The sequence below is a fragment of the Pongo pygmaeus genome, chromosome 3 (assembly GCF_028885625.2).
Source record: "Pongo pygmaeus isolate AG05252 chromosome 3, NHGRI_mPonPyg2-v2.0_pri, whole genome shotgun sequence".
NCBI lineage: Eukaryota > Metazoa > Chordata > Mammalia > Primates > Hominidae > Pongo > Pongo pygmaeus.
Genome location: NC_072376.2, coordinates 118,049,367 through 118,068,807, shown reverse-complemented (window position 1 = coordinate 118,068,807; position 19,441 = coordinate 118,049,367). Strand labels below are relative to the sequence as shown.

The following is a 19,441-nucleotide window of genomic DNA, read 5'->3' as shown; positions in this document are numbered from 1 at the left end:
GTTTTCATCATTCAATATTTGTAAGTCAAAGAATTACCCCATTAGCACCCTCATGAATGATTTGGGATTCTTAGAGCCCAGATTAGTTAACACACTTCTCATACAGAGTTTAATTTGTAATAACGAAATTCTTTGTCATAAAAGCATTTTGTCTCATTTCCTCTCTTCAGAATCAGAATTATTTAGGTGTATATTTCCATGTCTCTTCATTTTGCTGTATACTGTATATTGTACAGTCTTCAAAGTGCTGTCAGTTTTTTGTGTTTTTTTTTTGTCCTTTAATTGCTTAGAATAATTGAAGACACAGAAGTCATTCATCATACTTGATCAGATTCAGACCGTATCAAGTCCTGGGTTTGTATGAAACAAATTAGAAGACGCAAAATTTGTTAGTAGCTTAGAATGAGCGAATTAACAACTCTAATATGTACCTAAGTAATATTATCTTGAGACTTGTCTGTAGATGTTAAATGAGTCCAAAGTATGGTCATTACAAGGCCAGACAGTAATGGAAGTTTTCACTTTTGAGATGCATATTGCTAGAATACTCAGGGTGTGTTGATTGAGATTTTAGGATATGGTTAACTGCTTTGTGCTTTTAAAATAGACAAGGAAAAGAAAAGAAATGGACTAAACTTTTGAGTGGTTAATAGAACTATTGTAGGAAGTATATGCTGGTTGAACATTTATTGATCAAAACACAATTAAGTGTAACATAGAGACGAAACAAATTGTTAGTCATCCAACAATATGTACACATCAGTTAGGAAAAATATTGTCAGAATATCCAAGAAAAATAAAATATAAACTAACAAATTGATGACTATTATTAAGAACCATCTTAGAAACAAAATAGAAAATATCTACAGAAGTAATTTATCATACTTAGGTTAGAGATCTTTAGAAGGATAGATCTGAAAGATCTGAAAAGATTTCAGAAGGAGAATTTAAATGATCAAAATGATTATTGGGCTTTGTTTAGAAATAGAGATGTTTGAACTATACATGATCACAGAAAGCATGACTGTATCGTAAACAAGTTTTGTTCATTTGATCCCAACACACTAGGGAACCATAAAAGGCAGAGAGAGTGCTCTGAGTGGGCTACAGCATGTGGACCCTGGCAACAGGACCCTGTATGTAATAGTTCAACTTCAGGACCACTCAATTATTATTATTTTTTTTGAGACACAGGGTCTTGCTCTGCTGCCCAGGCTAGAGTGCAGTAGCATGATCATACAGTTCACAGCAGCCTTGACTTCCTGAGCTCAACTGATCCTCCCACCTCATCCTCCCAAGCTGCTGGGACTACAGGTGTGTGCCACCACACCTGGCGAAATTTTTCTGGTTTTTGGTAGAGTGGGGGTCTCGCTATATTGCCCAGGCTGGCCTCAGACTTCTGGCCTCAAGCAGTCCTCCCACCTCAGCCTCCCAAAGCACCGAGATTACAGGTGTAAGGCATCGCACCCAGCCTACATTTCTTCTTCTTGTTTCCGATTTTTTTAACCTTCACCTGATTTTATAGCTAAAAGATATGAGATTCTTCCCCAATACTTGAGAATTTTGTGACTAACAGTTGGATCTTTATTTCAGGGAGCAAGGCTTAGAGCATTTATAGAGAACAAAGAATGTGTGTTTGTGTATGCATGTGTGTATGTGTATGCAAAGACATGATTTGCCTTTCAGATAATATTAGTTGATAGTCTTTAAAGATTTGATTTGACTATTGGGGATTAAGATGCTACTTTTAGGACCATTTAGTTAAATATTATTTTGAGAATGTTGAGAAGATTCAAACAAAATGTACAAGATTAATCTAATGCACATACATAATTAGTGAATACATAATTTTTTCAAGTATATGTACACATTTCCAAAAATTGAGTAGATATTAGGCCACAAATAGAGTTGCAAAAGACTTGCTGTCATGCAGACCACATTCTCTGTCTACAATATAATCAATTATGAAAATATTAAAAGAAAAAAACACAAGTTCATGTGTTTGGAAATTTAAAAGTACTTATAAATAAATCAGGCCTCAAAAAATATAAATAATTTATATTTTAAACTAAAATATTTAAAATTGGAAGACAATTGAGTCAGTGTATGTTAAAACTTATGTAATGCAGCAAAAATAGTTCTTGAGAAATTAAATGTATACAATATAGCAGAAATGAAAGAAAATTATAGAAGTTCAACTTAACAATTACTTGTACATTTTGTTTGAATCTTCTCAACAACTTCACAAATTGTAACTTAACAATTACTTTGTTCGTTTTTCTGACTTTTTATATTAGAAGAAAATTATAAAGAGTAAATATTTAATGAAACAGAAAACAAATAATGACAGGATCAACTAAAACAAAAGCTGGGTTTTCTTTCTTTTAAGACTAATTATACAGACCTGTGGCAAGAAAGATGATGAAATAGAATAGGCACAAATAAAAATAGCAAGAATTAAAATGAAGACATAACTATAGGCATAAGACATATTTAAATAATCAGAAGAGAATACTGAGAAGCTTTTTGCAACAACTTTCTAAACACAGATGAATTGATAATTTTGTTTAAAATATAAATTGCCAATATTAAATCAAGAATAAATAGAAAACCCAAATAAACTTGTAAAACAATACTTAATCATGAAGATGGCAATTTTTCCCATGTTAATTAATGAAGTCAGTCTATTTTTTTCATCAGAATCCCAATGAGGTTTTTACTGAACCTCACAGGGTGATTCTAAAATGTATATGAAATAGTAAAGGACCAAGAATAACCTAGAAAGGATTAATAAATTTAAGTAAAGGGGAAAAAAAAACTAAACAACGGAAGAAACCTTAAAATAAGTTACAAGATAAGCCATTGACTGGAAGGAGATATTTTCATGTAAATGATAAAAGGACTGGCATCTAAAATAATAACTTATTCAAACTCACAAGAAAAAGATAACCCAGTAGAAAAAAATTGTGTAAACAACATGAATAGACAGCTCACAAATAGGAAACATACAATGACCACTAAACATCATAATTTGCTTTATCTTACTTGCAATCAGTGGGATCAAAATAAAACACAATACAATTTTACAGTTGTAGATTACCAAAAGTTTAAAAGTCTGTTAATACCAAGAGTTTTTAGGCAAGTGAAGAAAGGGAAGCTTTCATGCTTGATGATATGATAGGAGTATAGATGGCTACAACTACTTTGAAGAACATTAAGTAATTTCTAGTAAACTTGATGCCTATAATTCACTACTCAGAAATTACCCTTCTAGGTACACATCTTACAGAGACACTATACACGTGTTTATGATCAGAAATGGAAAAATTAGAAACTGAATTACATGTCTATTGATAAGAGACTGGGTGAAAAAAGCAGGACACATATAGTATGTACCATTTGTGTATTTTTTTAAAAGCAATAGCACTTTTTTTATTAATGCAAACATATATGGTATTACATTTTAGAAACATAAATAGGAAAAGTAAACATCAATTTCAGCACAGTGGCCAGAAGTTACCTCTGAGAAGGGAGGGGAGTAAATATGATTTTTATTTTTAATAAATAGGGGGAAAGACTTCAGTTATAAAGATCTGAAATAACAATATTAACTCTTCTAAATCTAGAGAGTAGGTATGTGTTATAATGGTCTCTGCATACAGAATATGTTTGAAGTATTTCGTGATTTAAAAAATTTATATGCCCAGAAAAACAATTTAAAAAAATTAATGAAGCCAAAAGCTGGTTCTTTGAGAAGATGGTGAAACTGATAAGCCTTTAGGCAGAGTGATCAGGAAAGAAAAGAAGACACATTTTCAAAGTAAGGCATGAAACAAGTAATATCACTGCTAATTCTACAGATGTTAAGAGAAAAATAAGACAATGTGAACATATTTTATATCAATAAATTTGACAGCTTGCATGAAATTGACAGATGCCTTGAAATATATAAACTACCAAAGCTCACTGAAGAAGAAATAGGCATAAACAAATTCAATTTGTACTTAAAAACCTTTCTATAAACACGACTCTAAGCCCATTTGGCTTCTACTACTATTGTTCAGCATTGTACTGAAGGTTCTAGCCAGTGCAATAAGGCAATAAAAAGAAGCAAAAGGCATTCAGATTGTGAGGGAAGGGGCTTGAATGTCTCCATAGCAAGTTCAACAAATTCTACCTAAAAATGACTGGAATAAGTGAGCTTAGCAAGATTGTAGGACATGAGATTAATATAGCAAACAATTGCAGACCGGGCACAGTAGCTCACGCCTGTTATCCCAGCACTTTGGGAGGCCAAGACAGGTGGATTGCCTGAGGTCAGGAGTTCAAGACCAGCCTGGCCAACATGGTGAAACCCCATCTTTACTAAATATACAAAAATAAGGCGGGCATGGTGATGCACACCTGTAATCCCAGCTACTCAGGAGGCCGAAGCAGGATAATCGCTTGAACCCAGGAGGCGAAGGTTGCAGTGAGCCGAGATCGCGCCACTGCACTCCAGCCTGGGCGACAGAGCGAGACTCTATCTCAAAAAAAAAAAAAAAAAAAAAAAAAAAAATTAGCCAGGCATGGTGGCGGGTGCCTGAAATCCCAGCTACTGGGGAGGCTGAGGCAGGAGAATCGCTTGCACCTGAGAGGCAGAAGTTGCAGTGAGTCAGGATCATGCCAGTTGCACTCCAGCCTGGGCAACAAGAGCCAGTATACAAAAATAGTTGCTTGAGATATCTATCTATCTGTCTGTCTATCTATCTATCTATCTATCTATCTATCTATCTATCTACACATATAGATAGATAGATAGATACACACATATAGATATATATATACACACACACATCTATATATATAGATATATATATACATCTGTATACAGAGAGAGATATATATATCTCAAGCAACTGTTTTTGTGTACTGGCTACAATTAGAAAATAATATTAAGAATACATTATTTATAATGGTATCAAAAATACAAAAGAAACACTTAGGAATAACTCTGGCAAAAGTATGCAAAGAACCTGCACCCTGAAAAGTATAAAATATTGCCAACAGAAATCAGAGAACTAAGTAAATGAAGAGATATATAATGTTCATGCCTTCAATATTGCATGTAATATAGTATTTCAGTATTTTGATATCTGTTCTGCTAAAGTTGATATATAGATTCAGTCCAATATCCATCAAATTACAATATACTTTTTTGTAGAAATTAACAAGCTGATATAAATAAATACTAAGGACCTAGAATAGTCTAACCTTGGTAAAGGACAAAGTTAGAATCATAACTTTTCCTGATTTCAAGGCTTTTTAAAAAAACACTGCAATAATCAAGAGAATATAGTAATGGCATAAAGATAGATTAGTGTAACCAAGTCAAGACACAGACCTGCATATATATGGACAACTGATTTTCAAAATGATATTTTTTTCAACGAATAGTGCTTAAATAATTGGTTATTCATATTTTTAAAAACACATTTCAGTTTTGCACTGTATATAATTGTCTACAATGGATCCTAGACCTAAATTTAAGGCACAAAACTTAAACCTATTTTGACTTTGGGTTAGACAGTATTTCTTAGCTATGACACCAAAGGCACAATCTGTTCTTTAAAATGATAAATAGGACTTCATCAAAATAAAAAATTTTTGTTCTACAAAAGACATTCTTAGGAGAATGAAAAGAAGCTACATACTACAAGAAAATATTTGAAAATTATATATCTGATAAAGGGACTTGTATTCAGAATATATAAAGAACTTTCACAACTCAAGAAAACAAAACATTCAGTTTTTAAAAATGTACAAAATATGGCTCTGTAAATGGATGGATGACCCAAAAATAGAATTTTTTTAAAAAGTACAAAATATATGAATGAGCACATCACCAAATCTATAAAGAAGGAAAAGAAATACATGAAGTGATGCTCAACTTTAGTTATTAAATGCAGATTTAAAACCACAGTACATGCTAATACACACTTTTAGGATGTCTAAAAGTAAAAGGACCAGGCATACCAACTGTTAGCAAGGATGTGGAGGAACTACAATTCTTATTTACTGCTGGTTACAATGCAAAATGGTACAACCATCTGGAAAACGTTTTGGTATTTTCTTGTAAAGTTAAACATATACCATGTGATCCACGTGATCAAGTCATTCCACTCATATGTATTTACCCAAGACAAAAGGAAGTGTATGTCCATACAAAGACTTGTACACAAATGCTTGCAGCAGCTTTCTTTGTGATAGACAGAAACTGAAAACAACCCAAATGTTCATCACTAGATGAATGGATAAACAACTTGTAGTATATTTTTGAGGAATACTACTCAGTAATAAAAAGGAATAGATTATTGACACATGCCACAACCTGGCTGAATCTTAAAAAAAAATATATTGAGTGAAAACACATATATCATACACATTTTATCATACCATTTATATAAAATTTTAGGAAATGCAAGCTAATGTATAATGATGCAAACTAGATCAGAGAGAGCCAGGAAGGAGGACTGTACAGTCTCTTTTATAAGAGCATGGAGAAACTTTTAGGAATAGTGGTGAATATGTTTATTATCTTGATTATATTGATGGCTTCATGTGTGTATATATGTCAAACTTATCAAATTACAGACTTTACATGTAGTTTATTTCAGGTCAATGTTAGTCTAATGACACATCTTTTGAAAAAAAAATTTTTTTTCTGAAGTCAGATTATCTGGGTCCAAATCTCAGTTCTTTATAACCTGAGACAAATTTTAATTTATTTACATCTTTGACTTCTTATTTATAAAATGGGGCTTATAATAATAGTGTCTTATCAGGCTGTTGTGGAGAATTGAATGAACTAATCCAGGTAAAAATGTCCAGCAGATAAGGTATTCAATAAATGTTGTGTTTTGTTGTCATTACTGCTATAAGTGTAGTTGAGTTAAATTGATCAAAGAGAGAGAAATCCCTTCTATTGCAGCCTCTTCTTTCCAATACTTCTAATGATGAGGATATCACTCCTTTATGAGTTGACCCATTCCATTGTTGGGTATTGGAAAAGTCAGCCTTACTAATTTTTCTAGACATATGAGAATTAGTCCTACTTTCAGGGACTTTAATAGGAAGAAAGGGAGGAAGAAGAGGTGGAACAAGTGGAGGGGAAAAGTAGTTGGTTTAACCACTCTTCCTATCTGGGAATTCTTTTCCCCAAAATTCTCCCATGTGCTTTGTTTAAGCACTTTCCTCTTTGAGGAAATAGAACACTCTAGGCATTATGCAAAGTTGGGGAAATATGAATTAAACAATGTATGAGGTTCTCTAATACTTGGTACTGTAGTCATTTTACTGGAAAAATGATTGAACTTTATGAGGCTCCACACACAAACTGGTGGCATATAGAACTGAGGAGAGAGCCATATTCAGTGCTAAAGGATTCCCGGACTTGCCTCAGACATGTGCACAGCCTAACTCCAGGGATTTAAAACTCTTACAATCTAGAATTCAGGCCAAGAAGAGTAAGTAGCTATACACTTGCTCAGTTCTAGGGAACCAGACCCATGCCACTGTGAACCTCTAGCTCATAGTAGTGATGGAAGAAGTTCAAAAGGTTAAAGACTTCTAAAACTGGGCAGATAGAATGCCTCCCAGAGAGGTCTCAGCACCCTCAGTCTGACTTTGTTTTTGCCTATTCATGGACAGATTTCCACTCAAACTAGTCTCGGATAAACCTGGAGCACACAAGACTCAGAGATGATAGTGATGATGGTACATAGGATGCTAAATGGATAGTGTTTTGAAGTAAAAAAGTCAAGGGGGAATTGGAACTTCAATGTAAATGTATTATTTCTTGCTACATTTGGTAGATTTTATTTCTTCAGTAAAGCAACAATATCCATAGTGTTGTATAAAATTTGGATGGTTGTCTTATAGTTGATGCAAGACTTCTTAGCTGAATTGTAAAAAGCAGTGCATTCAGGAGGCCAAGGCCATAAGGTGAATCCCAGTGGCAGTTAACATCAGCAGGTAGCGTGGCCATGTATTTCATCCCAAAACATTATCAGTCGTCCCATAAATGCATATTGGCATTGATGTAGAGACTCAAAGATGAATTTGGGTGAAGGACTTTAGCTGAATCCATCAATATAAGCATTTCATGTGAGTCTGAGGCATTGTTATCATTTGGAATAATAGCACTTAAAAAAAAATCACACACCAAAGCCATGTTTTATTTTTCCTAAGGATCACAACAAGATGGATTAATAAAGCAGTCAGCTTAGAACCACACTTTTAGGGGTTCTGCATTCTAATAAGAAAATAACCAATTAATTAATATTTTAAATAGTTATAAGTAGGAGAAGTAATGACCAGCAGAAGAATGGTGAAGTTCATTATCGAGTTCTTGGATAGGACTTGTAACAGCCATGTTCCTCAAATGGTTCCTTTGGGCATATCCTTTATCTCTATTTAGGGCTTGCCTGATAACATGACAGTAACAGCTTCCTTGCATGGTCCACAAGGAGAAGGCATTCCCTGGCATCTGGTTATTGAAACTGAGCCAGCTCAGAACTAATCTCTGAGGTTAATCTGGCTGGGATACCCTCTTATCACCAGGGTTGCTTTGACCCCTCAGACTACCTACGCAAGAAATACTTCCCTCTGTGGGCGCGCACTTTAATCAAAGCTGTATCTCCGTCAAAGAGGACTGTATTTTCTTTTACAGTAGAACTGATCTTAGGATGTAATTTCTAGTAAGATCACACTACAACATTTATGTCATACAGATTTGTTTTGTTTATGACCCTGAGAATGAACATCCTTATGGGAATTCATTTAAAAATGTTTTAAATAATGCCTTTTCTTCATTAATCAGGGTCTGATTAGAACCAGACCCTGATTTATGAAGAAAAGACATCATTTTAGTCTTATTTCTCCCTCTTCTTTCTCTTTTTGCCCCTTAACAGCTTTGCTGTGCATTACCACCGGATGGTAGACAAAGTTAGTGAAAGTAAAACCAATCATTTACTTAGCTACTAGCCATTTAAATGCATTCTTGAAGAGGAAGTATTAATAGATTAAACTTACATGAACTTAAAATATTTTTATGTCTTCTTTATGGGTAAGAATTGGACCTAATTTGTTGATTCTAAAGCGAAAAATCAGAAAAGGATTGTGTGAAAAGTAAAATGAATGTAGCATAACTGCCTTATGAAGTATGGAAATACAATGCAGAAAGACAATGTCTGGCTGGGCACAGTGGCTCACACCTGTAATCCCAGCACTTAAGGAGACAGAAGCAGGTAGATCACTTGAGTTCAGGAGTTCCAGACCAGCCTGGCCAACATGGTAAAACCCCGTCTCTAAAAAAAAAAAAAAAGAAAAAAGAAAAAGAAAGACAATGTCCAAGGCACTTTAATTCAACTAAAACCTTGCATCACCTGAATGAAAAACTGGGAACCTATTTTTTTTCCTTTAATTTTGAACTTTTTTAGTAAAATGACATAATGTCAATCTCTTTGTTATATATAGTAAAGCAGGATACTTTATATTGGTTCAGTGTGTCATGTTTGTTCATTTGAACAAATGTAACTTGCAGGTGAAAATGCTTATAGGGACCCGGTAGAGTTATTTGAGAGAGAGACACTTAAGTACAGAGCAGTTGTATTAACAGTTTATATTCATTTAAAATACAGTTTATATATAAACAGAAAAGAAAGGAATACTTTGGCAATGAAATCGTTAGATTTGTTTGAAAGCAATTAAAGATATAAAGATAATGAGAAGGATTTTTGGGATGAGGAAGAGGAGTAGATAGCATTTTAATTAATTAATTAATTATTTATTTAATAAAAGACACGGTCTCACTATGTTGCCCGGGGTTGGTCTCAAACTCCCGAGCTCAAGTGGATCTACCTGCCTTGGCTTCCCAAAGTGCTCAGATTACAGGCGTAAGCCACCATACCCAGCCATGGAAGTAGCATTTTTAGAATGAGACTATAAAACAATACTCATTGTTGGTGGAGAATTTATCTTGGGTGAGTAGAGGATGTCCACATTCTTTTCCTACTAAGAAATTAGATGAGGTAAGTAATTACATTAAAAGAAATTTAGAAGTAAGTAACTAAAAGTTATTTTTTTAGTTTCTTACAATGAAAATGTAATCATAGTATCCCCTGAGAGTGAAGAGTGGGGATTAGTAATCTTTTGGGTACTGCTCCATACATCTCTTTGTTCCATTTTCTGTAAGTAAATGTTATATTTGTCATTATGTTTAAGCACCAGGAAATCATTGACTGTAGATAAAGAGTCAAATAGCTGATATTTATCATGAATCCATTATTATTGGTGTTTTCAAATTTAAATGATAGTTTCTCTTTTAATATGGTATTATTTTAAATTACCTTCAAACTTTATCATTATCTCTTAGTGTCAGACTTACCTATGATGGGGTGTGTGTGTGCGTGCGTGTGTGTGTGTATATTTAAATATATATCATATGGCTTTGTATATTCTGAATATATTCTATCAATTGAGAAATGTATTTTAAGAATGAAGAAATAAAACCATTCTGGAAATTATTTTAAAATAAAATGTAATGATAAACGTTTTAGAGTAGCTTGCCCATTTCTTTTCTGTAATACTTTTTAGGTTAATGAGAAGCTGCTCAATTATTCTATTTTTATACACTATACATTTTATTCCTCTGAAATGTTTGGCAGCTCCAACAAGAAGCAGCTGCTAATTTTAAGCAGGAAATCTAAACAGCTAATTTAAGAAAAAAATTTTGTATTGTTATACTCTCCTTAAATTGTGCAGGACACATATAGGCATCCTGCACAATTTAAGGAGTATATAGCAATTCCATAGAATAAGCAGATTACCCCGTTTTATGGTCTGTTTAGAAAAATAGAGCTGTCCATATGAACTTTAAAGTAGTTTTGTCCAATTCTGTGAAGAAAGTCATTGGTAACTTGATGGGGATGGCATTGAATCTGTAAATTACCTTGGGAAGGATGGCCATTTTCATGATATTGATTCTTCCTACCCATGAGCATGGAATGTTCTTCCATTTGTTTGTATCCTCTTTTATTTCCTTGAGCAGTGGTTTGTAGTTCTCCTTGAAGAGGTCCTTCACATCCCTTGTAAGTTGGATTCCTAGGTATTTTATTCTCTTTGAAGCAATTGTGAATGGGAGTTCACTCATGATTTGGCTCTCCGTTTGTCTGTTATTGATGTATAAGAATGCTTGTGATTTTTGTACATTGATTTTGTATCCTGAGACTTTGCTGAAGTTGCTTATCAGCTTAAGGAGATTTTGGGCTGAGACAATGGGGTTTTCTAGATATACTATCATGTCAACTGCAAACTGGGACAATTTGACTTCCTCTTTTCCTAATTGAATACCCTTGATTTCCTTCTCTTGCCTAATTGCCCTGGCCAGAACTTCCAACACTATGTTGAATAGAAGTGGTGAGAGAGGGCATCCCTGTCTTGTGCCAGTTTTCAAAGGGAATGCTTCCAGTTTTTGCCCATTCAGTATGATATTGGCTGTGGGTTTGTCATAAATAGCTCTTATTATTTTGAGATACGACCCATCAATACCTAATGTATTGAGAGTTTTTAGCATGAAGGTTTGTTGAATTTTGTCAAAGGCCTTTTCTGCATCTATTGAGATAATCATGTGGTTTTTGACTTTGGTTCTGTTTATATGCTGGATTACATTTATTGATTTGCGTATATTGAACCAGCCTTGCATCCCAGGGATGAAGCCCACTTGATCATGGTGGATAAGCTTTTTGATGTGCTGCTGGATTCTGTTTGCCAGTATTTTATTGAGGATTTTTGCATCAATGTTCATCAAGGATATTGGTCTAAAATTCTCTTTTTTTGTTGTGTCTCTACCAGGCTTTGGTATCAGGATGATGCTGGCCTCATAAAATGAGTTAGGGAGCCCGCATCGCCAAGTCAATCCTAAGCCAAAAGAACAAAGCTGGAGGCATCACGCTACCTGACTTCAAACTATACTACAAGGCTACAGTAACCAAAACAGCATGGTACTGGTACCAAAACAGAGATATAGATCAATGGAACAGAACAGAGCCGTCAGAAATAATGTCACATATCTACAACTATCTGATCTTTGACAAACCTGACAAAAACAAGAAATGGGGAAGGGATTCCCTATTTAATAAATGGTGCTGGGAAAAACTGGCTAGCCATATGTAGAAAGCTGAAACTGGATCCCTTCCTTACACCTTATACAAAAATCAATTCAAGATGGATTAAAGACTTAAATGTTAGACCTAAAACCATAAAAACCCTAGAAGAAAACCTAGGCAATACCATTCAGGACATAGGCATGGGCAAGGACTTCATGTCTAAAACACCAAAAGCAATGGCAACAAAAGCCAAAATTGACAAATGGGATCTAATTAAACTAAAGAGCTTCTGCACAGCAAAGGAAACTACCATCAGAGTGAACAGGCAGCCTACAAAATGGGAGAAAATTTTCGCAATCTACTAATCTGACAAAGGGCTAATATCCAGAATCTACAATGAACTCCAACAGATTTACAAGAAAAAAACAAACAACCCCATCAAAAAGTGGGCAAAGGACATGAACAGACACTTCTCAAAAGAAGACATTTATGCAGCCAAAAAACACATGAAAAAATGCTCATCATCACTGGCCATCAGAGAAATGCAAATCAAAACCACAATGAGATACCATCTCACACCAGTTAGAATGGTAATCATTAAAAAGTCAGGAAACAACAGGTGCTGGAGAGGATGTGGAGAAATAGGAACACTTTTACACTGTTGGTGGGACTGTAAACTAGTTCAACCATTGTGGAAGTCAGTGTGGTGATTCCTCAGGGATCTAGAACTAGAAATTCCATTTGACCCAGCCATCCCATTACTGGGTATATACCCAAAGGACTATAAATCATGCTGCTATAAAGACACATGCACACGTATGTTTATTGCGGCATGATTCACAATAGCAAAGACTTGGAACCAACCCAAATGTCCAACAGTGATAGACTGGATTAAGAAAGTGTGGCACATATACACCATGGAATACTATGCAGCCATAAAAAATGATGAGTTCACGTCCTTTGTAGGGACATGGATGAAATTGGAAATCATCATTCTCAGTAAACTATCGCAAGAACAAAAAACCAAACACCGCATATTCTCACTCATAGGTGGGAATTGAACAATGAGAACACATGGACACAGGAAGGGGAACATCACACTTCGGGGACTGTTGTGGGGTGGGGGGAGGGGGGAGGGATAGCATTGGGAGATATACCTAATGCTAGATGACGAGTTAGTGGGTGCAGCGCACCAGCATGGCACATGTATACATATGTAACTTACCTGCACGTTGCGCACATGTACCATAGAGCCTAAAGTGTAATAATAATAATAATAATAAAAAGAAAAAAAAAAAAAAAAGAAAAATAGAGCTGTCAAATCCCAAATGCCTAATCTCAAGGAGTACAATTTTTATGTTGTGTTACTGTCATACCCAGATTTAAATCCTACCATCCTCAAAACTAACGATGGTTAAGGATTTTTCTTTGTGGACAAGCTGAGTAGAGATTTTATTCTTTTTGAAGTACTTGGAATAACTAAAGGATGTTCTTAGAACCTGTGATTTTAGGCCAGGCACGGTGGCTCATGCCTGTAATCCTAGCACTTTGGGAGACCAAGGTGGGAGGAAAGTTTGAGCCCAGAAGTTCAAGACCAGCCTGGGCAACTTAGCGAGACTCCATCTCTAAAACAAACAAACAAAAAGATAAAAATTGTAATTTAAAAAATCAAACGAAGTCTGTTTGTTCAGCTTTTTTCCTAAAACAGAATAGAAAGAGTAATAACTTTGAACTATTTATGATTTGGGGGAATTTATTAGGATTCTCCACAGAGTCAGAACCAATTGGATGTGCATATATACAGAAAGAGATTTATTATAAGGAATTGGCTTACATGATTATAGTGGCTTGGCAAGTCCAAAATCTGCAGTTGGGCTGGCGGGCTGGAGACTCAGGAGAGCAGATGATGCAGTTCCAGTGTGAAGGCCAGCAGCCTGGAGACCCAGGAGAGCCAGTTGAGCAGATGAAATCTGATGGCTCTCTGCTGGAGAATTCCCTTTTGCTTGGGACAGACTGGTCTTTTTGTTCAATTAAAGCCTTCAACTGATCAGATGGGGCCTACCAACATTAGGGAGGGCAGTCTGCATTATTCAGAGTTCACTGGTTTAAATGTTAATCTCATCTGAAAACACCCTCCAAGTTGACACATAAAATTAGCTATCATAGGGAATATTTTAATATTGCTGAGATATAAATCTTTCTTCTGGTGGAGTGGTGGCTATTCAGTACTGCCCTTAGATTTAAGCACGGAGAGCCTTCCTCAGATCCTGCTTTTTGGAGGGTCATACTTGGCCGTTATTAAGTCACATATCTCACCATAGGGCAAGAAGACCAAGAGGCCAAAGTTACAGACTCACCAGGAGGCATGCCCCCATTCTAGACCACATCCCCACAAGGGGCCAAAGTTAGACTCACTAGGAGGCATGCCCCCATTCTAGACCACATCCTGGCAACCCAGGACCCTGGAATCCTCTGCCCAGACAGGTTTAAGCCTGTTTCCGGGGCCTGTGTAGAAACCAGGCTACACATCTCCCCAGGTCCACGCTCCTGACTCTATGGACTTTGTACCCACCGTTACTTCTGCAGGGGCTGGTGGGTGGCTGTTTGGAGGTAAAAGGTGCCTAGATATGTGGGCTACTAAATTTCTACCCATGTGCAGATGAGGCCCTTGAAATACAGAAAGGAGCCTGGAATAGGGAAAGAAGTGGAGAAGGATGAGGGCCTCTTTTCCTTCCTCTGCCAAATCCAGGCACATGTCTCTAAGGTGTCTGGAACCCTAAATGAGAGCTTATAGGTCATTACAAAGGTATTTGTATCAAGATAGTGAGATGGAACACATTTCATATATATATTCATCAGTTGTTAGCCTGAGTTATTGTAACTTTTAAATATTTAGATGTATATTTGTTTTTTTGTTTTTTTTTTTTTACTTTTAACATGTTTTTCATTATTTGGGTTTTTTTTTTGGTATTGTCGTTGCTTTCTTTTTTTTAATATATATTATTATTGTTATTACACTTTAAGTTTTAGGGTACATGTGCACAATGTGCTGGTTAGTTACATATGTATACATGTGTCATGCTGGTGCGCTGCACCCACTAACTCGTCATCTAGCATTAGGTATATCTCCCAATGCTATCCCTCCCCCCTCCCCCCACCCCACAACAGTCCCCAGAGTGTGATGTTCCCCTTCCTGTGTCCATGTGTTCTCATTGTTCAATTCCCACCTATGAGTGAGAATATGCGGTGTTTGGTTTTTTGTTGCGATAGTTTACTGAGAATGATGATTTCCAGTTTCATCCGTGTCCCTACAAAGGACGTGAACTCATCATTTTTTATGGCTGCATAGTATTCCGTGGTGTATATGTGCCACATTTTCTTAATCCAGTCTATCATTGTTGGACATTTGGGTTGGTTCCAAGTCTTTGCTATTGTGAATAGTGCTGCAATAAACATAAGTGTGCATGTGTCTTTATAGCAGCATGATTTATAGTCCTTTGGGTATATACCCAGTAATGGGATGGCTGGATCAAATGGTATTTCTAGTTCTAGATCCCTGAGGAATTGCCACACTGACTTCCACAATGGTTGAACTAGTTTACAGTCCCACCAACAGTGTAAAAGTGTTCCTATTTGTCCACATCCTCTCCAGCACCTGTTGTTTCCTGACTTTTTAATGATTGCCATTCTAACTGGTGTAAGATGGTATCTCATTGTGGTTTTGATTTGCATTTCTCTGATGGCCAGTGATGGTGAGCATTTTTTCATGTGTTTTTTGGCTGCATAAATGTCTTCTTTTGAGAAGTGTCTGTTCATGTCCTTCGCCTACTTTTTGATGGGGTTGTTTGTTTTTTTCTCGTAGATTTGTTGAAGTTCATTGTAGATTCTGGATATTAGCCCTTTGTCAGATGAGTAGGTTGCGAAAATTTTCTCCCATTTTGTAGGTAGTTTCTTTTGCTGTGCAGAAGCTCTTGAGTTTAATTAGATCCCATTTGTCAATTTTGGCTTTTGTTGCCATTGCTTTTGGTGTTCTAGACATGAAGTCCTTGCCCATGCCTATGTCCTGAATGGTAATGCCTAGGTTTTCTTCTAGGGTTTTTATGGTTTTAGGTCTAACATTTAAGTCTTTAATCCATCTTGAATTGATTTTTGTATAAGGTGTAAGGAAGGGATCCAGTTTCAGCTTTCTACATATGGCTAGCCAGTTTTCCCAGCACCATTTATTAAATAGCAAATCCTTTCCCCATTTCTTGTTTTTGTCAGGTTTGTCAAAGATCAGATAGTTGTAGATATGTGGCATTATTTCTGAGGGCTCTGTTCTGTTCCATTGATCTATATCTCTGTTTTGGTACCAGTACCATGCTGTTTTGGTTACTGTAGCCTTGTAGTATAGTTTGAAGTCAGGTAGTGTGATGCCTCCAGCTCTGTTCTTTTAAATGTATATTTGTACATTTGGACCTCTGCCTCAGACTTAACAAATGCTAGAGGCAGGTATTTCCTATCTATTGAAGGTCAGCAAATTCAGAGAATTAGAAGTTAATTATTAAATTTGAAATCTGAAAAGTGTGTTACAAAATCAAGGTAGGGTAGGGTTATTGCTAGGAAGGAAGGGGTCATAGTTGTGGAGGGGCCTGGCATGTTTCATTTCTGTACTTAGATGGTGGTCACATAGATGTAAATTCTAATGATTCTTTAAACTAAATCTTTGTGGCTTCTTCTTTATGGAAAATAGATCTTCCAGTGGAGTGTTAAAAAGTATTAATCTTAATTATGGGAAAAAAAACTATTGCATAAAAATGTTTCTTCAAACTTGTCTGTTCTGAGAATCTTGGCCCAGCCATCAGAATAAATAGAAACAATAATTTAAAGTTCTAGAAGACAGATAAATTTTATAGCAAGTGTGTGTTTTATAGCAAGCATGAACAAACATATATTTAAATATGTGTGTGTGTGCTTGATTTTAACTTTCAAGACATTAGCTGTGGAAGCAATTGAAAGAAAACCTCTCTTTTCATTCCTAGCTGCAAGACCTTCAGTGGATTCCATGGGTTAAGATAAAAAATATTTTCAAGTATTTTTATTTTACTCTAAGTCTGTTGTTTGTTTATCTGAAAGAATGAACAATCATAATGAAAAGCAAAGGGGAATATTTACCTTTTTCAGGTTAAAGATCCATTGTGTGTGTAAACTTTGTTCTATAATTTCATGAAAAAACTTTTCTGGATGCGCTTTCCACGTATAAGTATTTATTGTAACAGAGATTCTTTCTCTGTTTTTATTTTCAGGTATCATATTCACCGAATAAAGAAAGTAATGAAGAAGGTATAGTATATTTTGATTCATTAAGAGTAACTTGTATAAATTTATTTGTTTATAGTAGTGGAAGCCTAAAAATAAAAATAAAATAGATAAATTGGAAAGCTGTATAAGCTAAGTGAAATATTTTTAAAATAGTCGCTAAAATTTCAGATGAAATATTTTCTAATTCAGAAAATAAGGAGAATGCCTTTAACTACTTTTCTAGGTTAGAAAATGATTTGATTGTACAGTGACTTTTTTTGGTGAACTACTGAGATATTCCAGCCAGTTCTGATACATCTAATTTTAAAAGATTTAATTTAAAAAAAAAACTTACATTCAGATATTTATCTTATTTTAATGAATCACTTATTTTAGCTGAAGATCTTAAAACCTATACTGTTACAGAATTAAAAATAAATACAATATTTTTATTACCATTATTTGAAGTGTTTTAATAAACAAGTAAAAATGCTCTGTAGTGAATTTTCAGAATTTAAGCATGTGCACACATCATTTGTCTTTCAAAATATTGCAAGGCTTTTGGCTTTTTGTTTTAATATAAAATATTAGAAGAATATTCAACTTGCAGATTTGGAAGAAATATGAGAACTATTTACTGTGAGTCAAGTATGACATGTTTAGAAAGGAGTAAATCCATAGACATGATTTCATGGGAAAGCAAACTGTATTCCTTATATGGTAAGCTAACAAATTGTTTCTTTGTGATACTATCCCATTTGGGGCATTTTTTGTGTAGTCAAATTTTACAATACAAGCTTTATCTAAACTTTTCATGTTGTAGCACTTCTATGTTGTCTGCTAGAGACTAAAATGACCCAGAAAGATACAAGAAATAAAGTAGGAAGGCTCTAGAATTTTTAATGTAGCTTTATATAAGGCTTGGGCCAAATGAGAGAACTTGGGACAAAAGTTTGAACGGAAATAGCTTTAAATAGAGAAATGCAACTTTAGATAGCTTATGACTGTTTGTATCTGCCTAAATACTTCCTAAAAGTCTAAATTAAATTTGATTAATCATTCCCTTTTCCCTCCTCTTATCCCTTCCCTAATACCCTCTTTCCCCATTTTAAATGCAGAGCAAGTATGGCACTTCCTTGGCAAGTGATTGAAACATCTGAAATTCTGCTGTCAAGATTCCCGTCTCTAAGGACTCCAAGACTCTTTTTCCCTAAGTGCTAGAGACAAGGGGGTCTATGAGCATTTACTGACTTCCTGTTAAAACTTCATTTTTTCAAACTTTTCGAGCTATGTAATATACAAATAAACAGTAAGAATTATAAATTACTCTCCTTTGGACATTTATTGATATAAAAAGAAGATTTTGGCCAGGCACGGTGTCTCATGCCTGTAATTTCAGCACTTTGGGAGGCCGAGGTGGGCAGATCACGAGGTCAGGAGTTCAAGACCAGCCTGGCCAATATGTTGAAACCCCATCTCTATTAAAAATACAAAAATTAGCCAGGCGTGGGGGTGCATGCCTGTAGTCCCAGCTACTCAGGAGGCTGAGGCAGAAGAATTGCTTGAGCCTAGGAAGCAGAGGTTGCAGTGAGCAGAGATTGCACCACTGCACTCCAGCCTGGGCGACAGAGAGAGACTCTGTCTCAGAAAAAAAAAAAAAAGATTTTGTTTCATTTCATAGCACAAATTTAGAGGCATTGAGTTGACCAATTCTAGTTTCTATACTTAAAGGAACCCATTGATTTTACTAGTTTTTATTTCTGTAGATTGGATGTAAAAATCACAGATTCAATAAATTAATAAACGTTGTGTAGACAACTGTTACTGTATTATTCCTTTTCAAGTCCATTGCTGGTACTGGTAGAGGCTTTAAATATTTGGCCAACCTCTACTCTCTTAGTAGTGCCTGTGTAAATGTGTTACATTTATTAAGGCTCCTTCCTGTAATTTATTGTTTTGGAAATCCTAATCTCTTTTTGATTCTCATTCATTCCCGTTATGATGATGACTCTGGG

General features: G+C 35.3%; 1 protein-coding gene across 5 annotated transcripts in view; it reads left to right on the top strand.

Moving 5' to 3' along the window:
- Positions 1 to 18,752, top strand: part of PPA2 (inorganic pyrophosphatase 2) — a 113,795-nt gene extending 95,043 nt beyond the window's left edge. For 2 of the 5 annotated variants that reach the window (XM_054484614.2, XM_054484617.2), the window contains 2 exons: positions 17,432 to 17,468; positions 18,545 to 18,752. In XM_054484614.2, coding sequence (XP_054340589.1) covers positions 17,432 to 17,468; positions 18,545 to 18,573 — 66 coding nt within the window. In that variant the 3' untranslated portion in view covers positions 18,574 to 18,752. Of the gene's footprint in view, positions 1 to 1,194; positions 1,315 to 11,892; positions 14,038 to 17,431; positions 17,469 to 18,544 lie in introns of those variants that run through there. The other 3 variants (XM_054484616.2, XM_054484613.2, XM_054484615.2) reach the window with 3 other exon arrangements.
- The last annotated feature ends 689 nt before the right edge of the window (positions 18,753 to 19,441 follow it).